Source organism: Myotis yumanensis, unplaced genomic scaffold, assembly GCF_028538775.1.
Source record: "Myotis yumanensis isolate MYYU_CA2020_CCGP unplaced genomic scaffold, mMyoYum1.0.hap1 SCAF_4, whole genome shotgun sequence".
Taxonomy (NCBI): Eukaryota; Metazoa; Chordata; class Mammalia; order Chiroptera; family Vespertilionidae; genus Myotis; species Myotis yumanensis.
The window spans coordinates 10,918,981-10,945,225 of NW_027223755.1; the positions used below are offsets into that span (position 1 = coordinate 10,918,981).

At 40.7% G+C, this 26,245-nt stretch overlaps 1 protein-coding gene across 1 annotated transcript in view; it reads right to left on the bottom strand.

Moving 5' to 3' along the window:
- Positions 1-540: 540 nt before the first annotated feature.
- Positions 541-26,245, bottom strand: part of HCN1 (hyperpolarization activated cyclic nucleotide gated potassium channel 1) — a 302,469-nt gene continuing 276,764 nt past the window's right edge. Inside the window, exons 7-8 of the mRNA XM_070411883.1 lie at positions 7,506-7,670; positions 541-4,088 (exon numbers count right to left, since the gene is read on the bottom strand). Of these exons, the coding sequence (XP_070267984.1) occupies positions 3,208-4,088; positions 7,506-7,670 (1,046 nt within the window). The 3' untranslated portion in view covers positions 541-3,207. The remainder of the gene's footprint in view (positions 4,089-7,505; positions 7,671-26,245) is intronic.

The following is a 26,245-nucleotide window of genomic DNA, read 5'->3' on the forward strand; positions in this document are numbered from 1 at the left end:
ATGAATACTCCTGCCCTGCTGTTTATCTTAGTTTTCAGGACACCTTCACTCACTGTAATAAACTCTATCTTGAGCTTTTAGATCTCATTCCAAATCCACGTGTGTAGGGAGGTTCTATCTTTATGCAAAGCCTTTATGAGGCTCAAGACTACCATAAAATAGATTTGTATATATATAAATTACAGGCTTTATTTCTAATTATCTCTAATCTCCATATCAATACTCCATGTATTGAAGTTGGACAACCACATGCTAAGGAATGACAGAGAGAAAAGAATAAAAAAGACAAAACCCAATGTATATTATACAGAAGAGGTGAAATAGAGAACTAGCTGAGAGCTTACGTTCTGTTTCAATTCCTTTCTACCCTTACAGAATATCTATAATTAATTTTGTGATGATCATGTATAAGCCCTCTTGGAAACCTGAAGATGTAAAGATAGAAAGACAGAGTCAAATCTGTACTCAGTAATAAAACAAAAGGTTGGGTTATGTTGATAAAATAAAATATTCATGATTTTAGTTTATTTTGTTGAATTTATTAATAACCTTTATATATTTATATTTGTATGGCTTTGAGCAAAGACAAAAGAAATACTCTACCTTGTCCCTGATCATACAGTTGTTGGAAGAATCAGCTAGTCTACTATTTCCCCAGCAGCAGAAAGACCAGTCTTTTCAATAATACATTTCTTTCTGTACAGATTAAAACTCCATACTCATGGGCTTACCTAGGTACAGAGAAAAGAGGTCACTTGTCAACTAGCAACTGGCTTTTATGTTACAGGAATGTGAATCATTTTTTTTCTTCACCTAAGTATATAGATTCATACATAGATGTAAATAATTCACCCTGCACCACTGTTAGTTTAACATACAAACCTTAGCTTTTTGTCCATTCTGTTACAAAGAGAATAAAAATTGTTTTGGTTGCACTAAAAGACCATGAAATTCAACCCTGCTCACATTTCCCAATAGTCCTGGAAATAAAAAGCCCAAAATGTATCTATTGTATAAAAATATTTCACCACCAAACCCATTTGTCCTATCAAATGTAAACCTTTAATAATTTAAAGGATCAATACATGATCTTAATAAACTGACATTAACTCTCCATCTTTTAATAAAATAAAGGAGTTTTGTACTGATATGTAAATGGTCTTGCAGTTTTCCCATAGGATCTAGGTAGACTGAACAACCCCATTCTTAAGCCGTTCCCGACACGCCGTCCTGCTACCAGCGTGGTACCGATAACATTACATTGGCTAGCATTGTTGATCCACACGAGCTGGGATCCGTCAGGAATTAAACACAATGACTCATTTTGGTATTATAGATGTTTTTTCCCCACAAAAGGCATGACAGGCAGCATGGATCCATTTTAGAGTTTTTTTGTTTTGTTTTGTTTTCTGTCTTCAAGTCTGTTTGGGGGCCCTCCCCATTTAATGTGGGATCTTGCTTAAGTTCTTCAATGTGTCACCAGCGTCAAAGATACTGAAGACCTCCACTCTAGGCCATTCTCTCACGTTGGGTTATTTACAGAAGTTGGTAATTAGGGATCCTCCGATTGTGTTCCAGTCCCCCGCCACGTTCCTGGGATGCATTAGGCACAAATCATTACTACGGGGCTCCCTTCAGAGGGCGAAGATGCTCCCGGATCATTGAAAGAGTTAAGGAAACAGACAGATACACAAACAATGCTCACATTCAGTTCCACCCTGCTTTCCGTCACCATGTCTAGACTTTACTCAGCACTTTTAAAACAACACACCTCCTCTCCAAGGCCCACATTAACACCATATGCCTTAAGATTTCCTCACCACTCAGTTACAATATATATAGAGCGAAGCGTGTGTTCCCAACAGACATGATGCTGCTCTGAGCATTTATTTCTTTAAATCAACACCACAGTAAACTGCCAACTACAGTGAAGACAGAACACACGGGCAACTCCAAATCAAGCTGTGATTTACAAGTCATTATTTAAATAATAACAATAATAGTAATCATATTAAAAGAAAGTAAAAACCTCACTTCTAGTCTTAAGATAGAGTTCCATCCGAGTCAAACTTACAGGAATTTTAAGATAGGCAATTTATAAAATTGGTATATATTTCCAAAAATGAGAAATGCTGTAAGCCTTTCCCTACAATGACTGCTTTCAACCTATCCCCCCCTCAAAAAAAAGCATGCAGGGATATTTTCCAATGCTTGATTATGGCAAGAAGGAAGAAAAGTGATGGTTCTTGGTGTAATACAAGCAATTTGTAGAATCGAGCATACAATTTTGCATAAAACATTGCAGGTTAAAATAACATTGTAGGTTTCAAGCCATTGCATTACAGTTGAATAATTGTCACAATTAGGTTTTGTAAAATTTAAAACTCTAGATTTTGAAGTGAAACAATAAAACTAAATTCTTAAGTGATGACTTTGACCTTCATTCAGCATGGAATAGCTATTTTTTATTTGGGTTGAAAAGATTATTTACAACTAACATTGATTGAGTCTTGGAAAAGTCCAATAATGCAGGAAGAGAAATATCCCCTCGCTATCTGAATGAACAATGAACATGTTTGAGGTTAGAGATATTCCTAACATTGGCTGCTACTCTCCTACTGTGGCCAAGCATATACAACTGTTCTTTAACCTACATCAGAATGGAAAGCACCAAATGGCAATTTGGATCTATAAAACGGGATTTGCTATTTCACCCTCCATAATGAATGATTAACGATTTAGATGCAGAGACACAGCTAATGAAGGAGGTGTTGATTGGTGCCATTCAGTAGCTCACTTGAGCTGCCTTTTAAAATCAGGGTTTTGTTTGCATCGAATCCAAGAACTCTTCCTAAAATATAGAAATACATATATCAAAGGAATTCAGGAAAAGCAGGTTAAAAATAAATAATCTTACAACAACATTTTAAATCTTTTTTAATGATTTAAAGCAAGGAAGACATATATAACACTGAATGCTAAAGAAGTCTTTGAATTTCTCTTGGATTTTAGATATATATTTAATAGTATATGTATATATATATTTATATATATATATATATATATATATTTTACATTTTGCGTGTAGGCCAGAGCTGTCTAAAATATCTCTTCATAATAGGCTATAGGGATGTGTCAGGAGATAGAATAAAATAAGATCTGAGAATGTTCTCGGTTCATTCGAGTCTGTGTGACAATCGGCAGGGATCATAAATTTGAAGAAAATCGTGGCTTTTCCACCTCTGGGTCTGTTTTTAAGACTGAGGAAGGCTCTTTCTGAAGGGGGGCCGCCGGCGGAGGGGGTGCAGGAGGGACTCCTCGGGTGGGGGGAATGGCTCCCGACGACATCTGTCGGAACAGGGTCACCCTCTGGGGGACAGTGCCCCTGCCCCCCGCCTGCAGGCTCCCGCCGTGGACGGCTGGCACGGGCTGAGGGATGGAGGCCAGGGACTCGCCCACCGTGGGGTGCGGTCTGGAAATCGGGGTGGACACCTCGTGGGGCAGCGAGGGCTGCGAGGCCGAGAGGGGCCGGACCTCCCGGCTCAGGCTGGCGTTGTGCAGAGCCTGCGTGCTCTTGTGCACGTCGGTCTTGGGCGTGGAGCTGCCGCTGGGCGTCTGCGGCTGCGGGGGCTGCTGCGCGGGCGGCGGCGGGGGCTGCGGGGCCGGGGGCTGCGGCGGCGGGTGCACCAGGGACAGCTGCGACGCCGTCGGGGAGGCGTAGTGGAAAGTTCGGGCGGCCAGCGGGCTCTGGACGGGCGGGCTGCAGACGGCCGTGGTGTAGGAGCAGGGCGAGAGGATGGCCGAGGGCTGGGGGGTCTGCGTGCTGGGGCTGGGGGAGTGCAGGTTGCTAGGGGACAGGCTGGTGGCGGTGTACACTGGCGGCGACTGGGTCCTCATGCGGGAGGTGGGCGTGGCCGTGGAGGCGGCGTTCGGGGCCGGCGTCTGCGGGTAACTGATCGGAGCGATGGCCTGCACCATCTCCCGGTCGTGTTTCACGATCTGCTTCAGGATCTCGTTCTCCTGGTTGTTGAAAACACCAGTGTTAAGATCCTTCTGGAACTTTTGCAGAAGAATTGAATTTTTCTTGCCTGTCAGCGAAAGAAAAATAAGCGCTTAGAATGCCTACCCAGGACAGGCGGCAACTCCCGGGGACAGTGGCTCCTGAAAGCGAGTCGTCAGTGTGCCCTTGGGCAGGTTCCAAAGCCCAGTACTACTCACCTTCACAAACAGGAGCGGGGGGGGGGGGGGGGGGGGGGGGGGGGAGGGGGGGGCGCTGCCCTTGGCGCTGCCTGCATCACCCAGGAAAATCCCACCTCCCATCCAGGTCAAGTTGAAAAAACTGTAACGTGGCAAAAGCCATCTTACAGAAGAAACGGAGAGTGAGGGCTACGGTGCAGAGCCGGGAAGAACGGGCATTGGGGCCAGGATGGGCCTGGAATCAAGATTTGAGTTGAACGCTTCTTTTTCGAGAAAGGACAGTGGCACGCCTACCGTGTGACAGGCCATGGGTAGGTTTATTTTATTCACCCCACTCTTTGAGGCGTGCTCACGCCCACTGAGACAGAGGGAGAGTGAGGGCAATGCCCGAGAAAATGTGGCTCCTGAGTAACTGGGCTGGGAAGGGAAAACAGCAGATGTGACATAGATGTGTCATCCTCAACTAACCAGACACACCTGTCTCACGTGAATGCTGGACCCCAGTCCCTGGGCCTCACCCACTGCTCAGCCGGAAGCGGCATTTTACTGAGCTCCCCACATGGCAGTCGGAGAAGCGAAGGACTTTGTTTTTGACCAGTGTCCTACTCCAGTGATTCTCTACCCTCCCTGCATCTCAATCTCATCTCTGGGCTTTCAAACACACTGAGTTCTACCTGTACTCGACCACTTAAATCAGAACGAGCAGACTTGGGGTCCAGGTTTTGACACGGTAACAGCTAATTTCCCCCCAGGATTCTTCTGCGCCACCCTCATTGAGGACCACATCACAATCTTCCTCATCTGACAGGCTGTGAGGGTATCGTGCAGTGGTTCTCAACCTTGGCTGCAATTAGAATCACCTGGGAATCTTTAAAATCCTCATTTCTGGGCCTTATCCTCTGGAAATTCTGTTTATTTGTTATGGGATGAGGCCACAACATTAGTAACAAAGAAACAGAATTTCCGGAGGATGAGGTCCAGAAATCAGGATTTAAAAAAGATTCCCAGGTGATTCTAATGTGCAGCCAAGGTTGAGAACCACTGTTTGTGGCGGGCTCTCAGCTCACTCCAGAACTCAGTCGCCATAACCATCACCCCTCCTTCCTGCCATTGCCTCCCCAGGGCTCTGCAGTTAGCAGACATCCTGTGGCGGAATAACTACCAGCACCAGGAGTAGGCTGATGAAAGATGGGAAATCAGTGACTTTTGATGGCATCATTCATACCCAGGTGAACGTGGTAACTAAAAAGTGAATTAATTTGCCCAATCACTTAATAAAGTATGACATCTAAAGGAACAAGAAATATTTTTTGAATGAAAATATATGCTATAATTTACTCAATGCTGAGAAAAACAATCATTTTTATTTTATTTTTGATCTTATTGATGCAAACTGACACACACATTCTATTAGTTTCAGGCTGCAATCATTTTAAATGACTGACAGAATGGATAGCTGTCTATCTCTCCTTTCAGAATTCACCTACCTTCCCAAAGAACAAACACCTCTAGGTTAGGAATAAATGTAAATACTTATTTAGCATATTCCCTTAACTAATTATAATATACATTTATAAGAAATGATGACAATTGAGAAGGATTGCATTTCTTTTCGATCATGTGAACAGTCAACATTTCATAATCTAATATCTGTGACCTTGTGGAAAAATACTATAACTTTTATTGTACTGCTAGCATTTTATAAGAATTAAAAATGCAAATGTTTGGTGCTTACTAGCAATTTCATTGCCTATACTATTAATTACGAACCATTTCATGCAAACCTTTTTTATAAACATAAACTGCAATAAATTAGAGGAGAATGAAGCTGTATCAGATAAAGAGATATTTCCTATTGAAATAACCTAATTTTAATGCTTTCTCTAAAGATGTGGAGCTGGTTTGGGAAAAGAATTTATATGCTCAGAAATTAGTCTCTAGTTCTGCATGAACATTCATGCACCACAATGAGGGAAGTTATTTTCAAATTAAGTAAAGATGCTTTGAGGAGTACTCACTTCTTTGATGGGCACTATGCCCTGTTAAATCTCTAAGTTGTCATTGTGAGTTTCTAAGGTATGAGTTAAGTCTAATGGTAATATCCAAATACTATCTTTTTTCTCCTGACCTAATTTCAGATCCTATGCAGTCTGTTATCCTAACATTGATGGAAGGAAAGAGGTGAAATTCAGCAGAAAAGCTCACATATCCATACATCAATCACAAGTCCTTACCTTTTGTAAGAGTGAAGCAGTCGCAATAGCTCTTTGCTTACTTTCAAGTGATCCCAACCCCATCTCCTTTGAGTTCATTGATTCCTTCAACCCTCCCTACCTCTGGTCAATAAAATTCGCTGTGCACCAGGTACTGTGAATGTAATAGTGAATTAGACACGATCTCTGCAGTTACAAAGCTTAGCACCTCTAGTGCAGTTATAGCACTAAAAGCAGTGCTGTGATGGAGGAACTTCCCAGGGATATGGGAGAACATATCTGGGTACTCAGCCTATCAGGGGGTGGGGTGTCTAAACTGAGAGAGGAAGATTAGTAGAGTTAAGCAGAGAAAAGGGGCAGAGCAGGGCAGGATGGGGAGGAGGATCTGCGTGTGTAAATGAATGCATATTTCTGATGTCACAGTGTCCCAGCAGATCTTGGGAAGTTAACTGCAAGCCAATCTAATGTAACTTCACTATGGCAAGTATTCAACTCTTTAAACTAGTGTAACTAATAAGGCTAATTTATACATTTTTATTTGAGAGCAGAGCAGACTAAACTAAATTGATATTTGCAAAGTAAAGCATCTATGTAGGACATTTCTAGCAAGGCTTATTTTCCTCTTGAGTCTGCATTACAAATATTTCAAGAAGTTTCTACAGAGACAGTTATTTAACACAAGTTCTCATTTCTTAATATAAGGATAAAATGTAAAGTGGAACCTTAAAAAAATTCTTGTGGTAACTTTGGTTTGTAATGTAGACTCACGCATTGGTATTTTAAATTCTATTTTAATGCCATGTAGAATTTTTATCATTGCTTTTTACCTGAAAATTCAAATTGTATTGGCATCACTGGGGAAATCAGATTGCATAGCTAGTAAAAATAGAGATGAATAAGTAAACCTAGAACACTGAGAAGAGAAAGTTAGAGCCTCGGATCTTTCTAGAAATAGGGCTACAGCTAATTGCTACTTCTATGCAATTGAACAATCAATCTGTGAACTAGCATCTGGGACTGATGAGTACAAATACGTATCAGCCCACTAGATTAAAACTGAATTGTGCATGAAGAAGACAAAACCAAAGAGAGTACCTATCCGATCTAGTCGGTCAATGGCAACCGTCTCAAAGGCTCTTCTCATCATCGGATATTCCTCCAGGACCTCATTGAAGTTGTCCACAGAAAGTGAATAAAGACGACAGTATGTGTCAGCTCGAACACTGGCAGTCCGGCGTCCCTTGGTCAGCAGGCAAATCTCTATAAAAACAAGAAGGACAGATTTGTTTGGTCATTTTCTGTTAGAGGCCATTATGGCCTCCCAAAATTAAAGGTAGAATCGCATGGTGTGAGAACCCAATGATTAGCAGCATCTTCTGTTTTACCAGCTAATTTTTTTTGACAATTAAAAGTATCCAATTGCCAACACTCAATCTTAAAATATTCTTCTTTTTTAAACAATTGAAGCTTTGAGCTCAAAGGGAACGCTGAGACATATTTATCTTGCCTCAGGTCCCCATTCCATTCCCCTTAAAATAACAACAACAAAAAAAGATGCAGGAAGTGAATAATAAATGCACAATAGAGTTGAAAACAGGGAGAAACCATGCTGAGGTAGAAGTTTTTTTTTATGAATTCTGGAAGTGAGGCAGAATGGTAAGAACCAGGAAAATTCCTTGGCATGTGGGATGGGGAAAGAGACAGCTGAACAAACTGGTTGAGCAATTTACAGCCAGGCACAGAAGGTCACCGAGGTGGAAATCCTTGAGTGCCTAGCAAATGGCAAAACTGAGAAAACAAGAACTGTGCTTCCAGCGCGACCTTTCCTCCTCCAGTGTATTACTGGTCGTGAGGTTTAGACCCCCTGACTTTTATCTCTGGTCATGTGGTTCGGACCCTCCCCTGGCATATTGCTAGTCATGTGGTTTGAGAGCCCCCTTAGAGGAGAAATAGAGGCCAGAGATAACCTCACAGGAACCCCATGTAAGTTCTCGCTGACCACTCCCTTAAGCAGTCAGCCCTAGAGCTATCATCTAGGCCTCAGTTGTTTTTCAGATCCAGGCCCAGAGAAGCAGCAAAGCCAGACGAAGTGATGCCATGGCTGACATCAGGACCAGCTGCGATGACTAATGACCCCCTACATTGCAAATGTCAATTCATTTTCATAGACACCATGATCCTGAAAGGACACACCTGGGAAAGCTGATAAATATAATGTTGAGATCCTTCCCTGAGACCTCCAGATAAAAGCCCCCAAGACCAAGGACACAGTATATGCATCCACCTTGAAGCAAGTCCCTGGTGTCTCCTTTTTGAGTGTATTTTACTTACTTTTCTCTGAAGCTCTAAGGGTTGCGGTGAGACTTGCAACCAGGGGAGCAGCAGGCAGTGGCAGCTCATCCTAGGCGAACCCCCTGAACCTGTCTCCAAGGCCCCCTTTTCTCTGACTTTTCACTGAGCTAACAGCACTAACAGCAGCCCCACCTTGGCTCACTTCTGCCTCTGTGACATTTACTTCTCAGTGAGTCCATGCAGCCCAGCCTGGCTCACTTCTTTCCTGTAATGTTTCTAGAGAGCCAAAGCAGAGCACCACCTCTGCTCTCTCCTGTTATTTCTTCTATCATAATCCCCTCCTTTATTTCACTATCGCCACCTTCAATAAACATGTTCTCAAAATCATCTGGACTCATGTTGTGAAATCATTCTTGTACAAAGTTAAAACCCACACACGAGGCCGGCCCGAGTCAGATGTGCTCTGAGCCTGGTCCTTTTCCAGTGATGGAAAGCATAAAGTAAATGGTAGCATTATAGAAAGAAACCAAAATGAGCCCAAACATTGGCTTAGAAAGTTCTATGATGAAGCAAAAACTGGACCAGTGGAATGCATTACTTCTCTCTTGTACATCAAAATGCTAATTTTCTACAAATTACTTAGGTTTCTAATCCACTGTCTCATAATAATGTGCAAGAAGAAATATAACTTTTTGGTTTTCTTTTTATATTTGTATCTGTAATCTTTCCATTTTACACTAGTGAACTAGTAAAATAGTATTTCTTATGACATAGGAGATGGTAATATCCGGCTTAAGTCAATTTGCATATCAAGTTTGGCTGGTAGAACCATTTTAACTGTCAAATGGAATTGAATAAAAATCTAAAGGAATTAAAAGTAGGATAAAACATTAAATAGATGTAAATTTTGTAGTATTTGATGTATTTTAAAATATTTTATATTTTTTGAAACAGATATTGGATATAACATATTTTCAAATGTAGATATAAAGTGATAATTATGTGTACCTTGATTATATATCATGATACATATTCTAATAAATAAAACCAATTTTTCTTTTTTATAAAGACATAATCATTTCAGTTCCTATAGACATAGTCATATTTATACAATTATTAGTGTCCTCTACTACTGCCCATCCTGTTATTTAAGACTAGAGGCCCGGTGCACGAAAATTTGTGCACTGGGGGGGGGGGGGGTGTCCCTCAGCCCGGCCTGTGCCCTCTCACAGTCTGGGACCCCTCGGGGGATGTCCACCTGCCAGCTTAGGCCAGCTCCCTGGGGACATCCTTAGTGCTGCCAAGGAGGTGGGAGAGGCTCCTGCCACTGCCCCTGTGCTCGAAGCAGCCAGCCCAGCTTGTGGCTGAGTAGAGCTCCCCCTGTGGGAGTGCACTGACAACCAGGGGGCTGCTCCTGCGTTGAGTGTCTGACCCCTGGTGGTCAGTGCGTGTTATAGCGACCGGTCATTTCTGGTGGTTCCACCATTAGGGTCAATTTGCATATTACCCTTTTATTATATAGGATTATTAAGATCATCTAAAGTTACTGCCTTGTCAAACACACATTAATTCTCCACCTATGTTTGGAGAGTTAACCTGTGTGTTTCAAGGCAGTAACTTTTCATTCTGTCTTAAAATAGAGGATGAGGGTGATCAGCTGGGACTCTAAGTATTGACCTAATAGTGGCCCTTCAGACAAGTTATGCAGTGGTAAACTTGTAATGAGGACGAACTAAAATAGTGCTTATAATGTGCCCAGTATAAGCCCAGCACAATATGGGCACTCCTAAAACATGAGTGTCCATCCTTTATCTCTTATGTCCCTTCTCCCTGTATGCTTGTGATTTGGGCTCTGTCTGCCAGAATTAAGAAAAAAAGTAATACTTCATATATCATGTAGCTCTCCAAATTTATGAAGTATATATAATCTCCACACCCTCCACTCTCTCGCAAACAATTTGTTCATAAAGTAACCACATTGATTCCTTAGACCTGTCTCAAGTACTATGGGTTCACACCCATGAACACCCTTTCTTAAGTTCCCCAGGAAGAACTGATCTTTGTGCCTCCTCTCCACCTTTATCCTCTTGCATCTCAGCCCTTACAACACATTAGTGGACTTACTTGCTTATACGGTATTTCTCTACACTCAACTATAAGGTCTTTAATGAAAAGTATAACAATCACATATGCAATTTCTAGCACTTACCACACATTTAATCACATAATAACACTTGATTCAAGAAATAAGGAATTAATGAATCAATCAACAAATGTAAAGCAGAATTGACTTATACCAGGATAGAAATATTCTTCGTAAAATGAGGTGATCACATCTGAACACAACATTACAAATAGCCATATCGTTTTTAGGAGTTTTGACCCTATCCACCAGAAGTCACATTGCTCTTATCATTTATCTATTATAGATTATGAATTTGCTTATGATATGACTATTTTATATTGTTGGATATGTAAATGTCTCCATTAAGGCTTATACATTCCACTCCTTAACCTCTCACCCTTTTCCCTCCCTTAGGAGGTCTGTGTCTTAAAATTCCATTGTGATTTCTTCAAGTACCTAATGTCTACATATGATCACCTTTACACACTACTATCTATAAACTGTTATCTACTATATATTTATAGGGTTTGTCCTTGGCAAGTTAAAATACTTGATGGACTATCCCAGGAATTCTGAGAATACCTGTTGAGCAGGTAGGAAATATTGCTAGCCCCATGTTGGCCATGTGATAAAAAGAAGGTTAAAGAGGACCTGTTATGCGACTGGAACAGAAATCACACAAAAATATCAAAGCTAAGAAGGATAAGAGCATGGTTTCCCTACTTCTATCCAACTCTAAAAATCCACCAGACTACTACAAGTCTTTCCTTTTGATTTTAAGTCTACCAACACTCAACTCTTTAAAAGTTAATCAAACACTTTGAATTATAAATGCCTTTAAAAGCAGCCAGCTTTTTAAAAATTCATCACATGAATTCAGCTCTTAGATACCTCAAGTGTGTGAGTGTGTGTGTGTGTGTGTGTGTGTGTGTGTTCAAGCAATATCCTGACAGCTTTGTTTTCCTATGTGGTTTAATATGTTTACCCAAAATGAAAAAGAAAAGTACAGCAGAAATAATAGTCTAAATAGAAAATATATTCATTAGATATTTCTTAGGGGAGTCTATGACAGCAAAAAAAATTGTCTCCCCAATTTTCCTCTGGCTTTCTCTTTTTCTTCCTTACACACATATGCACATACACGCATGAATAGTAAAATGGAGATTTAAGTAGACATTTCCTTGGTTTATTTAATGTAAAAGTTAATGCTCAACTGATTCAGACTGGATTCTTTAGTGCAGCATTTCCCACACTTTAATATGCATAAGAATCACCTGGGTCTGTTGCTGAAAACACAGAGTAGGATATAGTTAGTCTGCAATGGGGCCCAAGACTGCATTTCTAGCTGGTTCTTAGGTGATGCCAAGGATAGGCTTTTTTTGTAAATGAAAAGTTGTAGCTGCCAGACCTACATCTACACCAGGTTTCCTTATTTAAGAGAAATTGGGAAAAGGTGGCAAGAGGAAATGGACATTAAGTGACAGTATGAATTTAAGTCAATAAATGGTTTTACTGTAACCAGTACCTTGAAAAGGAAATGTGAGAATACAAAAATAAATGAAAGACACTGACTGATCCTGTCTCAAAGAGTTTATAATTTATTAAAAATGCAAGCCTATTATATATAAAAAAAGGTTGAGAATAATTTCAAAGCTAAACTGTCTGCTAGTGACTTTAATGTTGATACAAACTTAAAATCCATATAATACAGCATTCATCATAGTACAGTTCTGTACACCTGTGGTGGCATGAAGGGCCTGGCGTGTTTAGGCTCTGCAGGAAGTGTAGAAATTGCGTTGCTTCACCACGAGGATGGAGAGAACAGGAAAAGCGGAAGTGGGGGGAGGAAGATATCAGAGTGCAATCAGAGAAGAGTTTGGGAAGGGGTTTCATGGAATTGTAAGAACAGCAGCCTCAGGGTCACAGAAGTTTGATGAGGCATAGTGAATATTCCACCATGAATAAGCAGTCTGGTCTTGATCTACCATGTCACTGCAAAGCTCTTCAGGAGGGAATTTGTGTCTCTTTTAGGAAAGAAGGTCATGTGGAATGCAGTGGGTGTTCTAGCCCTTTACTAGTAGGTATCATGCTGTACATGGGAAAGGCACTCCACCTCTCTTTCCCTAGATGGTAAATGTGTTCTCCTTCAAATCTTTTGTTCTATGACACAAGAATATCAATTCACTGTTGGCTTGTAAAATGAACTGAGAGGGAGGTTCTTAGCAGTTAAAATACAAATTTGTAAAGGTTTCATAATAATTTTGGGTACAAGGTGATGGGGAGCTGTCTGATATAAAGCTTAGCACCCAGAACAGAAGTGTTCTCTTCGAAGAATTACTGTAAAAGAAGTTTCTCAAAAGAACTTGAAAGGTGATGAGGCATCTGTGATTGTGAACCTAGACATTTTTAAAAAATCACCAGAGAGTGTCTGTCCTGTGAGTCAGAACTTCAGTTTGTGTAGAGGCTCAAGTATTTATACATATAAAACCCTAATGTACTGTGTCCCTCCAATCATCCTATTGGTCGCTATGACATGCACCGACCACCAGGGGGCAGACGCTCAACGCAGGAGCTGTCGTGATGTGCACTGGCCATTTACAAGGAAACAGCATCATGGACCTGGTGCTGACAAAGCAACACTCAGCTTCCCCCAAGTGGGATACAGGCTCTGCCACCACCCTGGAGTGACAGCCCACCAAATTGCAGCCAACAGTGCTAGGACCCCATGGCACAAAATGCAGCCCACAGCCCAGCCCAGCCCAGAAACAGTTACTGTGCGTGCAGGGTAATGACATCACATAGCAATTCCCGGCTTTCTCTCCCTAGCGACTAGCCTCCTTGGAGTTTCTTCAACCCAGGAACCTGACTTGCTTTATAGCCAGGTGCAAACATTTTACACTGTAACCAAATGTTTGTGAAGCAGTTTCCCACGCCTCATCTCATTTGATCCTCATAGAATTCCTGGAGTATGTAGATAGGAAACTCAGTAGAATCCTATTTTCTTTTCATTAGCAAGACAATGGAGATTTAGAAAGTTTAGAAACTTGACCCCACTGAAAAGAAGAAATGGTGGAACTTGAAAATGACTTCAAGTTTCCTCACTGTACAGAATATAATGAAACACCGCTGAAGTTAAATATTTTACTCTTTGTTCTCCCTGTGTGATCTATAATAATAATCTGCTTCGTGTTGATATTTAATGCTGTGCTGCTGACAATTACGTGAAAGAGAAGTTGGGGTGCTTCACTGGGCTGGAAAATGTTTAGCTAAATCAGAAAGCAGGTCTAACTAAGTAAGTTTATCCTATATATATATAAAAGGCTAAGTTAACTCGTGCATGAGTGATACATATAAAGCTCTCACTGGCGCCAATTGCACACGTGTGTTTTGATCTGTCATTTTTTATCATGAATTTGGTTGACACTTCTATTATAGAGAAAGGGCAAATAGCAATATTAAAATATTTCTTCTAATTAATTTCCTTTCAATGTGCACAGATCTGTGCACCAGGCCACAAGTATATTGATAAGAAACAATAATCCAGCCAGGCTAGCATTGCTTAGTAGTTGAGTGTTGACCTATAAGCCAGGTCACAGTTTGATATCTGGGGTTGTGGGTTTGATTCCATGTGGGCATGCAGGAGGCAGCCAATCAATGATTCTCTCTCATCATTGATGTTTATATCTCTCTCCCTTCCTCTACAAAATCAATAAAAATATTTTTTAAAAAAATGAACAAAAAACAATAATCCAAATCATTAATTAGTTTAGTTAGTAGCACAGTTAATAGAGGTAAACTGTACTAAAGGATAACAATGAGAAGGCAAATATCTTTTACAGAATGTTTTCACTTGTATTATTTTATTCAGAATGAGCTAAATTTGGAGAAAAGGCTAATTTTGAAATAAGGTTCTATCAAGAGTCCTATAGTCAAATCCAACCGTCACATTTTTTATTGCTTTTTGTACCGAGTTAAGAATGGTTTCCACATATTTAAGGTTTCTAAAAATAAATATAAAAAGACATATGTGGTGGGGACCATACATGGCCCACAAAGTCCAAAATATTTAGTCTCTGGTCCTTTACAGAAAAATATGGTTTAAATGGATTTCTTCCTCTTCCACATAGATGCCCTTTAGGTTGTTCTAATTCTGGGGGAGGAGGGAGGACTTTCTCAGCTCAGGCTTCTCATCTGGACCACAGCACACAGAAAATCATTTCAGTGATGATGTTCTGAATTCTCACAAGGCTGGTACATCGGCAGCGCTAGTCTAGATGCATAGGTGCTAAATAAATAGGTTAATTGTAATATAAACTTCAAGACAATAGGGCTTATTTCCCTCCCGGATCTGGTTTCGAAGGGCTGGGAAGTAATAGGCTAAATTGGGCGAGGAATAAATCAGTTATGGGAACAAAGATGGACTCTTACAATTTTGTGAGTATTCCTGTTTATGAGGCTAGTGTATCTATCACCTTTTCTGCTCTTGTGCTAGTGCCAGCTTTCCAAAGGAAAATTAACTTTCCTAATGGATTATGAACCAGAGTCATGTTAATCTTCATCCTGCAAACAGAGTATTGATGCCCCTGGACATTTGCAAGCTGTCTGTTCCACAGGCTCTCAGTCATGAATTCAACGAAGAGCTACTGCACAAACATATGCATTAAACAACTGCAAGTGTGGCAGTTGCTGGTGATGTACTTGTAATCAAAGTGTATATGACCCTGGCATTCTTAGAATGTATAGTCTAGCAAGCACAAGACCCAAGTCATCTCTTATTTCCTCTCACCTTTATCCTTGCAAACTTGCTGTATCTATATTTGCTATCATTCTAAATGGCATTGCATTCAACAAAAGAGAACCCTCCCTTTCTCTTACTTTCCATAAGTAGCTGGACTGTAAATTCCATGGATCCTTCTCCATCGGTATCTTTTCTAATCCTTTGCTGGGGATTAGATTTAATCATCATAACTTCATATCTGGGTTGTTTTAAGACCCTCCTGCCTATTTGCTTACACAGATGCCTCCCTCTGTGAGACTACGGTGTTGTTTTAGCAAATGTTATTTCTGAACATACATTTGCTCCTTCCATTCCTCATTTTGAAAACCTTCAGTTCTTTCCCATTACCAGCAGGAAGGAATCCTAATTTCTTGCAAAGACATAGACCTGGATTCACTCCTCCCTGCTCCTGCTTTCCTCCCCCACCACATTCCAAACATTTAGAGTGCTGTGTATGCATTTCCCCAAACCAACACACTTTCCCAGACCTCTGCTTTGACACTCACCGCTCCTCCCATCTGGAATGCTCATCCCACAAAAGTCCCCTCTTCCGCTGCCTCCTACTCAGCCATCAGAGCTCAAGCTAGATGTCACCTCCTTCAGAGAGGATATTTTTATGGACAGATTCCTACATTTAAGTTGTGATTTTATCTTATGCTCCTAACGCATTGAGCTGTCATGATCTGCATGTCTACTTGACTTCCTACATGTTTACTTTCTTGAAGACATACTGATTACAGGACACAGACTGGCATATAAAGTCTCCATAAAGCTCGTTGAATAAGAAACATTAATCAAAGCATGGACTGTTCATATTTAGTTGGCGACTACATTAGTCATAACATAATCCACATATAATGTTAATGACTAGTATATAATAGGTTGAAAATGATTTTATGTCAGTAGATCGATTAGTATGCTATTGATATGGAATGGGGGAGCAAATGATGACTTAGAAACAGAACACTTTGTTCATGGGCCTGTATGTGTGTGTGTGGTTATTGTGACACACATTATAGAAGACCTACAAAGCCCTGAGCAAGGGACCAGAATTATAAAGTTTAAGAAGATTCAGTCCAGTAGGCAAGCACAGATGATTTCATTGTAATGTACTTAGAAAAAGAGAATAACTAAGAATGCTATAGAGAGAGGAGATAGTGCATGAGAGTATGGGCCAGCCTGGAGGTTCAGAGCAGGCTTATTGGAGGAGTACATTTGAAGAGTAGTTCAAAGCAGAAAGTTAAGGAGAGGAGAGAAAACTTTTTGCCACCTGTGAAAATGTTTCCATTTATCTATCAGCTTTGACTATGAGATCTACCTAGAGAATTCCACCGGAAAAAGATATTTTTCAGAGTTATCATAGACCTTGAGATAATGGAAAGATGTTGAAAGATAGGGCCAATGGCTCTGAGCACACCACCCTAAGGCAAATATTTACTAAACAGATACATAGATATCTGTGAACGTGCTAATAGAGAAATAGACTATTGCAGCAAATGAATGCTTGATTTGTGCCTGCATCCACTTTCCCAAAGCTAGTCTGGCATTATACACATAACACCCACACAGACATACATATATAATTATTTATTCCTTGCAACCGCCCTGCAAAGTGAGAATTATCGTTTTTTTTAACAGACTACTGCACTCAGCTAAAAGAATTCGATTAACCGACTTAAAGTTAAATAACTAGTTGGTAATAGGGCCTTCATTTGAGCCTCAGTCCCTGTGAGTTCCAGCAGGACTCCCAGCCCCCTTTCTGGTATTGTCTTGGGCGGATGAAAATGTTACCCGTAAAGAAAAGAGACTACTTTATTCCACTGTAAGCGCTTTCTTTCCCAACAAACATTTTCAAAACGTCTTTGAGGTAGAAGACTGCATTCAAATAAATGGCTGCAAAGATGAAAATTAAAAGGAACCGAAACAAAAATACATTTGGTTGATAGCTACGCAGGAGCCAAGCCATCCAAAGCCCAGCGCCGAGCCGGAGCATCTGTGCAAGAAACGCTTGTGTTAACAAGTCTGACTGTGTTTCCCAACTCCGCCAGCCCTTCCCCTTGGCTCACGCAGAACCCAGTTTGCAGAACACATCCAGCCGCAGCTTCTTGCTGAGAGGCGCTGAACGCTGCTTTAATTTCGCAGCCGGGAGCTGGTGCCTCATCATGGACCAGGCTATTACACTGTGTGCCCTGGGAAGACCGCAATGCCAGCCATATGGCAGTTTCTCTGCAGAGGAGAGGCCTTCAAATGACACCGCTAAGTCTGCGAACCATTTGATGGCACACTCATTCGTTTGGAGAGATGGAGATTTCTTTATCTCTCCTAAGTGTTCTTCCTGTGCCCGATAAGAGTGATGGGTCCATTTCAAGTGGAAAAACAATCTAGGTCAACCTTCAATCTCTCACACTCTGAGCGGGACTTCCAGAAGTTTCTATCCATAACAGAAGGGAACATTGACTTTAAAAATTGATTTTCCAAGTGCACAGTGAGGGTCATGCTTTACTTCGGGATGAGCTCGATAATCACCGACCATCAGCAGTGGGTTTCCTGAGGTGAAGAAGCCAAAGTGGCCCCATGTTATTTCTCTCCTTCCATTTGCCATTCCTGTCCCAACGGTTACCTGGCACACTGCTGTTCAGTTTTACAGCTCGGCTCAGATGGGACTTTGTTCCTCCATCCAAGAACTTTATATCATGGTCTCAAGGTGTCAGGTACCACTCTAGGTGTCTCAGGTGTAAGATGCGTTCCTTACTCTCATGGAACTCACATTCTAGGGAGGACATAGAAAACCTTACCTAACTACACTTGAATAATGGCACCTGCTACAGGAAAATAAAACCAGGGAATGTGTCATGGATAGTGCACATCTAGAACATGATACCCATAGGATTACTGATGTCTCAGGACTTTTTATATCTGTTTGAATCATTTTTAGCTTTTTTTTGGAGATTTTCTTTTCCTCAGTTAAAAACGTAGAAATTCTGAAGCTCTGATTTCAATAGCAAGTTCTGCACTGATATCCTTCAGAACTGCATCCTCTCCTTGGTGCTGTTTTAGCAAATTCTAGTCCCATTCCTGGCAATGCCCTAAGTTACCAATGCGGACCTTTTGTGAGAATGGCATACCCACTCCTTCAGACCCACTGGCAGAGTCAAACCTCGGAGGGCCTTCTTTTTCACGGAATAATCACTTCTTTCTTTTCTGTGCAGTTCCTCCTTTCCTCTCCCTGGCTGCTCAGGGCCTCGGCCATTTGGTTCAGGCACAAGCGGACCAATGACACGGCGAATGCAAAGCACTGAACATTAAATCCAAGCCATTGTTCTAAAATGTTGTCCTCTGGGCTGGAAATGAACTCTCACCTCCCCTGATGCCATTTGTTTCTCTCATTTTCACTCCCCTGATATCACTATGGACTTCTCACTCAGAAGCTGGTGGGAATTAGGTTTATTCTTAGGTATTTCAAAAACCCTAAACTTATTTTAAAAATAGGGAATTTCATATAAACATCTGTGGCTCTTTTCAGCTGTCAGTTACTAAGCTTCTTATTCATTCCTGTGGTCCCTGAGAAAAATCTCAAATTGTTATCTGAAAATGTAACCAAGACCAATTATCACCAGTTTCTCCTCTCTTTACAGGTTTAGAGACATAAGGGCTTGCTTCAAAGAAGCCCCAACTAATGAAGGCAGGGATGCCGATTGTTTTTCCTAAAACAATACATGGCCTCTAGTCAACCTTCAAGGTATAAGTCTCCATCCACAAAAACATGGTCATTATGACAAATGAGTGATTCCGAGGGGCTCCGAAAACCAGACCCGAGCTAGGACTTGTAGCAACACTACACCGTTCTCTGACTCTTAAGGTATGATACGCATCAGTTCCCATCTTCTCAGATAAACTCTCGTTTTTTCTTTGGGAAGACATACAAAAGGCAAATTTAAGGTTTGACACAACACATAGTTAAGAAACTTGGTCACACCTAAGGTTTTAGGCAACTGTAAACTTTTACTGGATAAAGTTCAGATTTTGAGGGGAGGGGTTATGATTAAGTTTTAAAATTTACTGTGCCGGTTGCTCAAGCAAGAATATGTTCAGTAATAAAAGCCCAAGATGCACAATGACACTTTCAGAATGCATTCGCTCAAGTAGAGTCATTTCCTCTAATTTAGCTTGCCCGGAATTTTCCATTCAAGATTATCTGCCCAGAGCACAGGCATTGTGAAGTCCTAGAGTACATACTATTCTTTTCTTTAACATCCTCTGTCCTTCCTCAGCTAATCTGATTGAGGCTCAAAGAGATCCAGTCTAGTAAGAAAATTAATCTCCTTCTACACGGCACACTGTCTTAGAGGTAACTCTGAGTCACACAAGGCAAGGATGTGATCAGGCACCTGTGTGTTTCATTTAACCCAAGAAAAAGTTCAATCAGGAAGATCAGGCTCAGGATGATAAAATGATTAGATTAAGTCCCTTCTCTTTCTCTGAACTGTGCATTATAGCAGACGCCCTCGCACTAATGGCACTGACACCAAAATACAACTGCACCAGGTCCAAGATTCTCAGCAGCTAGGAATCAACATTTGTCTGAACCACTTCCATTCTAATTAGAGAAGGAAAAGGGGAGATGAATAGAAAAAATATGAAAGTATTGCTCTGATATCTCTCTCACTGGAAAGTTTATAATGATAATAATAATGATATCCTCACCTATTTCTATTGCTTCTTTATAAAGATAACCTATTAGGAATTTCAAGTGTAAGTATTTATATTGTATCCTCTCTTTCAACTTGTAACAGTACATGCACAAACATGTACATTATGCATATAGAAATGATTTTAGTATTTAATAAGCATTGTTCCAATATTTCCAGATTCTTGTTGAGGCAGGATGAATTGGTGGTTGTCCTATAGTTACAAATATCTTATAAACTCCCAGAAAATGAGAACTGTTAATGTGCTCATTGTAAGACCTTACAACAGGAAAGTATGTACTGCATTAATAAGTGAACTACTGCATTGTTTGGTGAATTCAATTATGATTTCAAATGCTATTTCTCTACAGAGTCTGATAATTGTTTTATTTTAATTAATGTTCTCATTCATGTCCAGTATAACTGTGTAAGTGGGGGTGGCTGTTCACTGACTTCCTAGCATCAATAATATTTAGCCACATCTCTGGACCCTTCCATTCCTTTCTTTGGGGCACACATACATATCCTAGCAGAGGGAACCATTCATGATATGCCATTGAAATGTTATTGTGTTGTTAATGTGTTTCTCGACACATAAAGTGTGTTAAAAGACTTCCAGCATTTTAAATTTGCTGAGGATATTCCAACATTTCCTTAAATTTATTATACCTACACAATAGCTGATGAGATGCAATTCAAAGGACCAAAATTATTTTCACTTCATTATCTTTTTGATGAACTATTCTGACCAGTAATTTGACTCTTTCCTACTAAGTAAGTCCAACCGTGGAGAGACCTGTCTCCATGGATAACAGACAGGTCAAGACAGTCACATTGAATCGGAGTGTTACTAAATTCAGATTGTTTAACAACAGGCTGAAATAAGTTATGTGCATTTGCATGTGCACAATGTGTTTCATAATTCAATCGAAGAGGAAAGAATCCTTGTTTTCTGAAATGCCATGAAGTAACATCACAGGTAAGAAGTTACAAAACCTGCACCTGCTACAGCAGGAAGACCAGTGGCCGGACGTGCTGGCCCACCTTGTCACTGCGGAGCTCTGTGGCCCAGGCAGCTCTCGGCCCCCGTTTGTACAAGGATTAGATCCCTCCCCATTCTAAATGTTACAAAAATGTTTCTGAACAATTTAGTTCTTAAAAACATATGTTTGCTCTCCCATTTCACTGTATTTTGGAAATTTTGGAAATGCTAAAGATGATATATTTTTGTAGCTATTTAAATCTAATATGGTGTTATATGAAATAGGTGAAATTAGTACAATGTCTAGCACATTAAGCATGAGTTACTTGGAGAATTTGGACTATCTTATGTGCTATTTCTTGGGAGTGGTGTTTGCACACCCACACTCATGTGTATAAAGTGAGGAAATAAGAATTTTCAGAGATGAGATGATCCTCAGTTTAAAAAATTTTGAGATTACTTAGTCTACCTCAGCCTTCACCACTCATGTACATTGATTTCGAGTGAATTCCATTGCTACTGGGCTCAGACTAACACTGATTCAGGAGATATACAGATGGACACATTCTCTAGCGCTGAATTATTTGACATGAGCACTGCATCAGTAATGCCTCAGTAACGTCTTTTTAAAAAAGCCTTACCCAGGCAGATGTTCCATTAATTTTTTAGAGAGATAGAGGAAGGGAGAAAGAAACATCGATGTGAAAGAGAAATATTGATCAGTTGCCTCCAGTATGGGGCCCGAGCTGGGATTGAACTCACAACCCTTTGGTGTATAGCAGTGGTTCCCAAACTTATTTGGCCTACCGCCCCCTTTCCAGAAAATATATTACTCAGCCCCTAGAAATTAATTTTTTTTAAATTTTAATAGCAGTTACTCATCACCTCCAAATGCACCTGTGGCCATCACCGCCCCCCTGGATTGCTGCAGCGCCCACCAGGGGGCGGTAGCACCCACTTTGGGAATCACTGGTGTATAGGATGATACTCCAACCAACTGAGCCACCTGGCCAGGGCCTCAGTAACATATTATAGGCATACCTGCTGCTCTATGCTACACCAGCCCCTATGCCTCAATTACTACTAACATCACCTCACAGACGGTGTCCCAGGTGCTGAGCTGAGCACTTTATGTATTATGTATGCTAGAATCTCTCAGTCCTCTCAGTGAGCCTGAGGAAGTAGGAATTAGAATCTTGATTTGATGGATGAGGAAACAGGGGCTTGAGAAGATCAGCGACTTTCTCAAGGCCCATCAGCCTCTCAGATCTAACTCTGACAACCACACCCTTAACTGTATCCTCCTGTCACACTTCGAAGAGTATACAACCCGCCCCTGATACTCTATTTTTTTCACTACCCGTCAAAAGTGAGTCGTAGTTCATTTCCTTCCAAGAGGACATGAATCATCTCAAACATAACCTGTCCCCAATTCCTTTTTAAAATCTAGGGTCTTGTCCTAGAAAACATTCTCAAATATACAGCCTTCCTTCAAAAATAATGTGGTTTCTAGAATAGGCAAGAATTCATTTTAGATACTCAGTAAGCTTTAAAAGAAGCAAGCTGGCAAAAAGGCTATCCTCCCCTCCCCCCCCCCCCCCCCCGCCGCACCCCCCCATCCCAAGAGGCCCATTCCTGCAGAATCATGGAGCTGGAAGGCTGTAGAGCAGTGGTTCTCAACCTTGGCTGCACATTAGAATCACCTGGGAATCTTTTTAAAATCCTGATTTCTGGGCCTCATTCTCTGGAAATTCTGTTTCTTTGTTATGGGGTGGGGCCACAACATTAGTAACAAAGAAACAGAATTTCCGGAGGATGAGGCCCAGAAATCAGGATTTTAAAAAGATTCCCAGGTGATTCTAATGTGCAGCCAAGGTTGAGAACCACTGCTGTAGAGGTTCTAGCCTAATAATCACTTTGCAGAGGATGCTCCCAAGCCCCTAGGGCAATGATGGCGAACCTATGACACGCATGTCAGAGGTGACATACGAACTCATTTTTTTGGTTGATTTTTCTTTGTTAAATGGCATTTAAATATATAAAATAAATATCAAAAATGTAAGTCTTTGTTTTACTATGGTTGCAAATATCAAAAAATTTCTATATGTGACACGGCACCAGAGTTAAGTTAGGGTTTTTCAAAATGCTGACACACCGAGCTCAAAAGGTTCACCATCACTGCCCTACAGCATTAACCAAGCTGCCTGGGGACATGCAGGTGGGTCCTATTGACAGAGATGGGCCAGGATCCTTGCTCTGTGGATGCTGCACACTCTGCCACATCACGCTGCTTCCTAATCATTCCATAGCTTTTCCTAAAGACAGAATCTGATCATTCATTTGCAACATTATGAGCGGAGAACCGTCAAGCAACAATACAGGCATAACTTCTCAATTGCACATGGTGCCTAGTTTCACAGGGAGGCCTCTGTACCGCTGTATGATTTGGCAATGTGGACCTTCAGACCTAAGTGGAAGGTCTAAATGTAAGAGCATGTAAAACCTGGGCCCAGAATAAAAGCCTCCGCTATTAGCACCCGGGGAAGGCCACATGGAAAGGGAGCGAGCAAGAGACAGAGTTGAAATGAGGACACAGGAGGAAGCAGCCATCTGTCCCCAGCAGTGAGGCAATGAAGTCACCACGGGACACCGCCGCCGCCTGGATGAACCTACGCAGAGTGCACTGCTCAGATCCTACATAGTATGAGCTGGGGCATCGCTCAGATCAGCCCTTCAGGGGGTTTTACATGCACGTCCTACACTATGACAATGAGCCTGCATGTGTCCTGTGCATATCGGCTAACTCTCCTACAGGAAACAAATGTGACCTTGAGAACGTAAAAAAAAAAAATTTAATTACTTCCAAATGTATACTTAGTGCCTCAAGATAAACACTTATTCTCCCCCCAGAAAAACGGTCTTACTTCACCACACTTCACTCTGGGCTGACAGTATAGATTAGCAGAGGTGAGGAGGAGATAATATAAAAAATAAAAACTCGAAGGCCAGAGTTTCCCATGTAGAGCCTGCACTTGCACACTTGGTTGCAGAGTGCTTACCCAGATAGATACACACTTCTCCCTCATTTCCAAACTCTCCTAGACTCACGAATACAATGAAATATGATATTGGTCCTTAAAGAAAGCCTCACAGCAGGATGATACTTTGCACAACTTTTATCCAAAGAACTCGAAGCAGTTTACTAACTTTAGCTCATGCATCACACCAGCTGGGATGGCCCATGAGCAGATCCGCTTAACTGGGGTGAGAGCTTAGCGAAGGTGGATAGAGATTCTGAAAGCCCAGGGCAAGGCTGGAGAGGAAAAGACAGGAGCAGCCAAAGAAGGAGCCAAAAGAGAATCTTGCTCCACTTTTCAGCAATAAGTAAGGTTTTACCCAAATGCTAGCTGTAATGAGTTTGTTCACATTTATTTTCCTATAAACTTCTGTTAAGACCTTGCAAGCGAAACAAAAGAGTAGACATTTTATGTTGGAAAATGGGAAAAAATATAAATAGAGATCATTTGTTACAAGTTGGATAACTGACTTAATGATATAAAATGCTATTCAATTAAAGAAGACTCCCAAATTAGATTCAATGCCACAAATTTTTATTCCATAAAAATGATATATTATGTGCTAAGGGTGAGAATGCAAATGCACTCATAAAGTGATCATCTATAAGTTTTCAGCATAATAGGAATCTTTTAGTTCTGTAGTTTCTGTGTATCTTATATAAATTTTGCAAATAAATCACGAAGAAAAATTAGAGATGGAGAGAAAATAGGAAAAGAGTATAAATAATATGTGAAAGAAAAAATGATCTTAGAAGTATAGCTTTAATTTAGTTGAAGTAGGCCTTCATTGAAATGCAGATCATGCTGGTCATAACATTTAAAGCATATGACCATTGTGTCCATCAGGATGCTTGGAATGATTCATCCAACACATTGGTCTCAGTATTCTTTAACTAGCTCAATATTATCTTTCATTTTAAAATTTTTGTTGAGCTATTATTTCAATGGTCATCCCCTAGACTTCATTATTACCAACCAACAGCTTACCCAACTTCACATCACTACTTCTTGTATTTGCAGCTCAATTTATTCTACTGCTCTAACTCCAACAAGTCTTTTACCCCATCAGGACTTCCAGTTCATTAATCTTACTTCTTTTCCCCTGCTCACCACCTTCCACATGAACTAACTTAGAGTTCTTGATCTATCACTGGGATGAGCTATAGATGCAACATGGTCTATGTATGTCCACAAGTCCTTTTTCTGGACACCACTTTGATTTCAGCTCCTGTGACTCTTTGCTCTACTGATATTCTCTTGTTCCCATACCACCATGTCTGTGCCGACTTCAGAAACTTTGTTCTTGCTATTCCCCATGCTCTTCCCTCAGATATTTATATGACTACTTGCCTCTTTTTGTTAAGGTCTCTGCCATACAGTCCTTTTATTACCCTGCCTTAAATTTTTTCATGGCATCTACTATGACTTGAAATTATTACATGCCTTCATTTATTTTTTGTTTACTCGTGCCCCCCCAATCACATAGACTATATCCACAAACTCTAGAATTATATCTTATTTGTCACTATGTGACAAATACTTAGAATTCTGCCTGAAACATTGAAGATTTTCAATATCTACTTGATGAAGAGAAAAAGGAATAAATTAAGGAAGGAAAATATATCATTTGCTTCATTTATGGGGTAAATTAACTTTGAAGGCTAGTTGGGGCTTAGCATGAAATAATGATTGGAAAATTTCCAGGAAGAATAGAGAAAGCAACAGCCCTTTATACCATTCTGGATACAGCTGTCTTATAAACCCTATTCACCCATCCTAGCAATTTATTTTTTTTAAATATATTTTTTTGATTTTTTTTACAGAGAGGAAGGGAGAGGGATAGAGAGCTAGAAATATCGATGAGAGAGAAACATCGATCAGCTGCCTCCTGCAC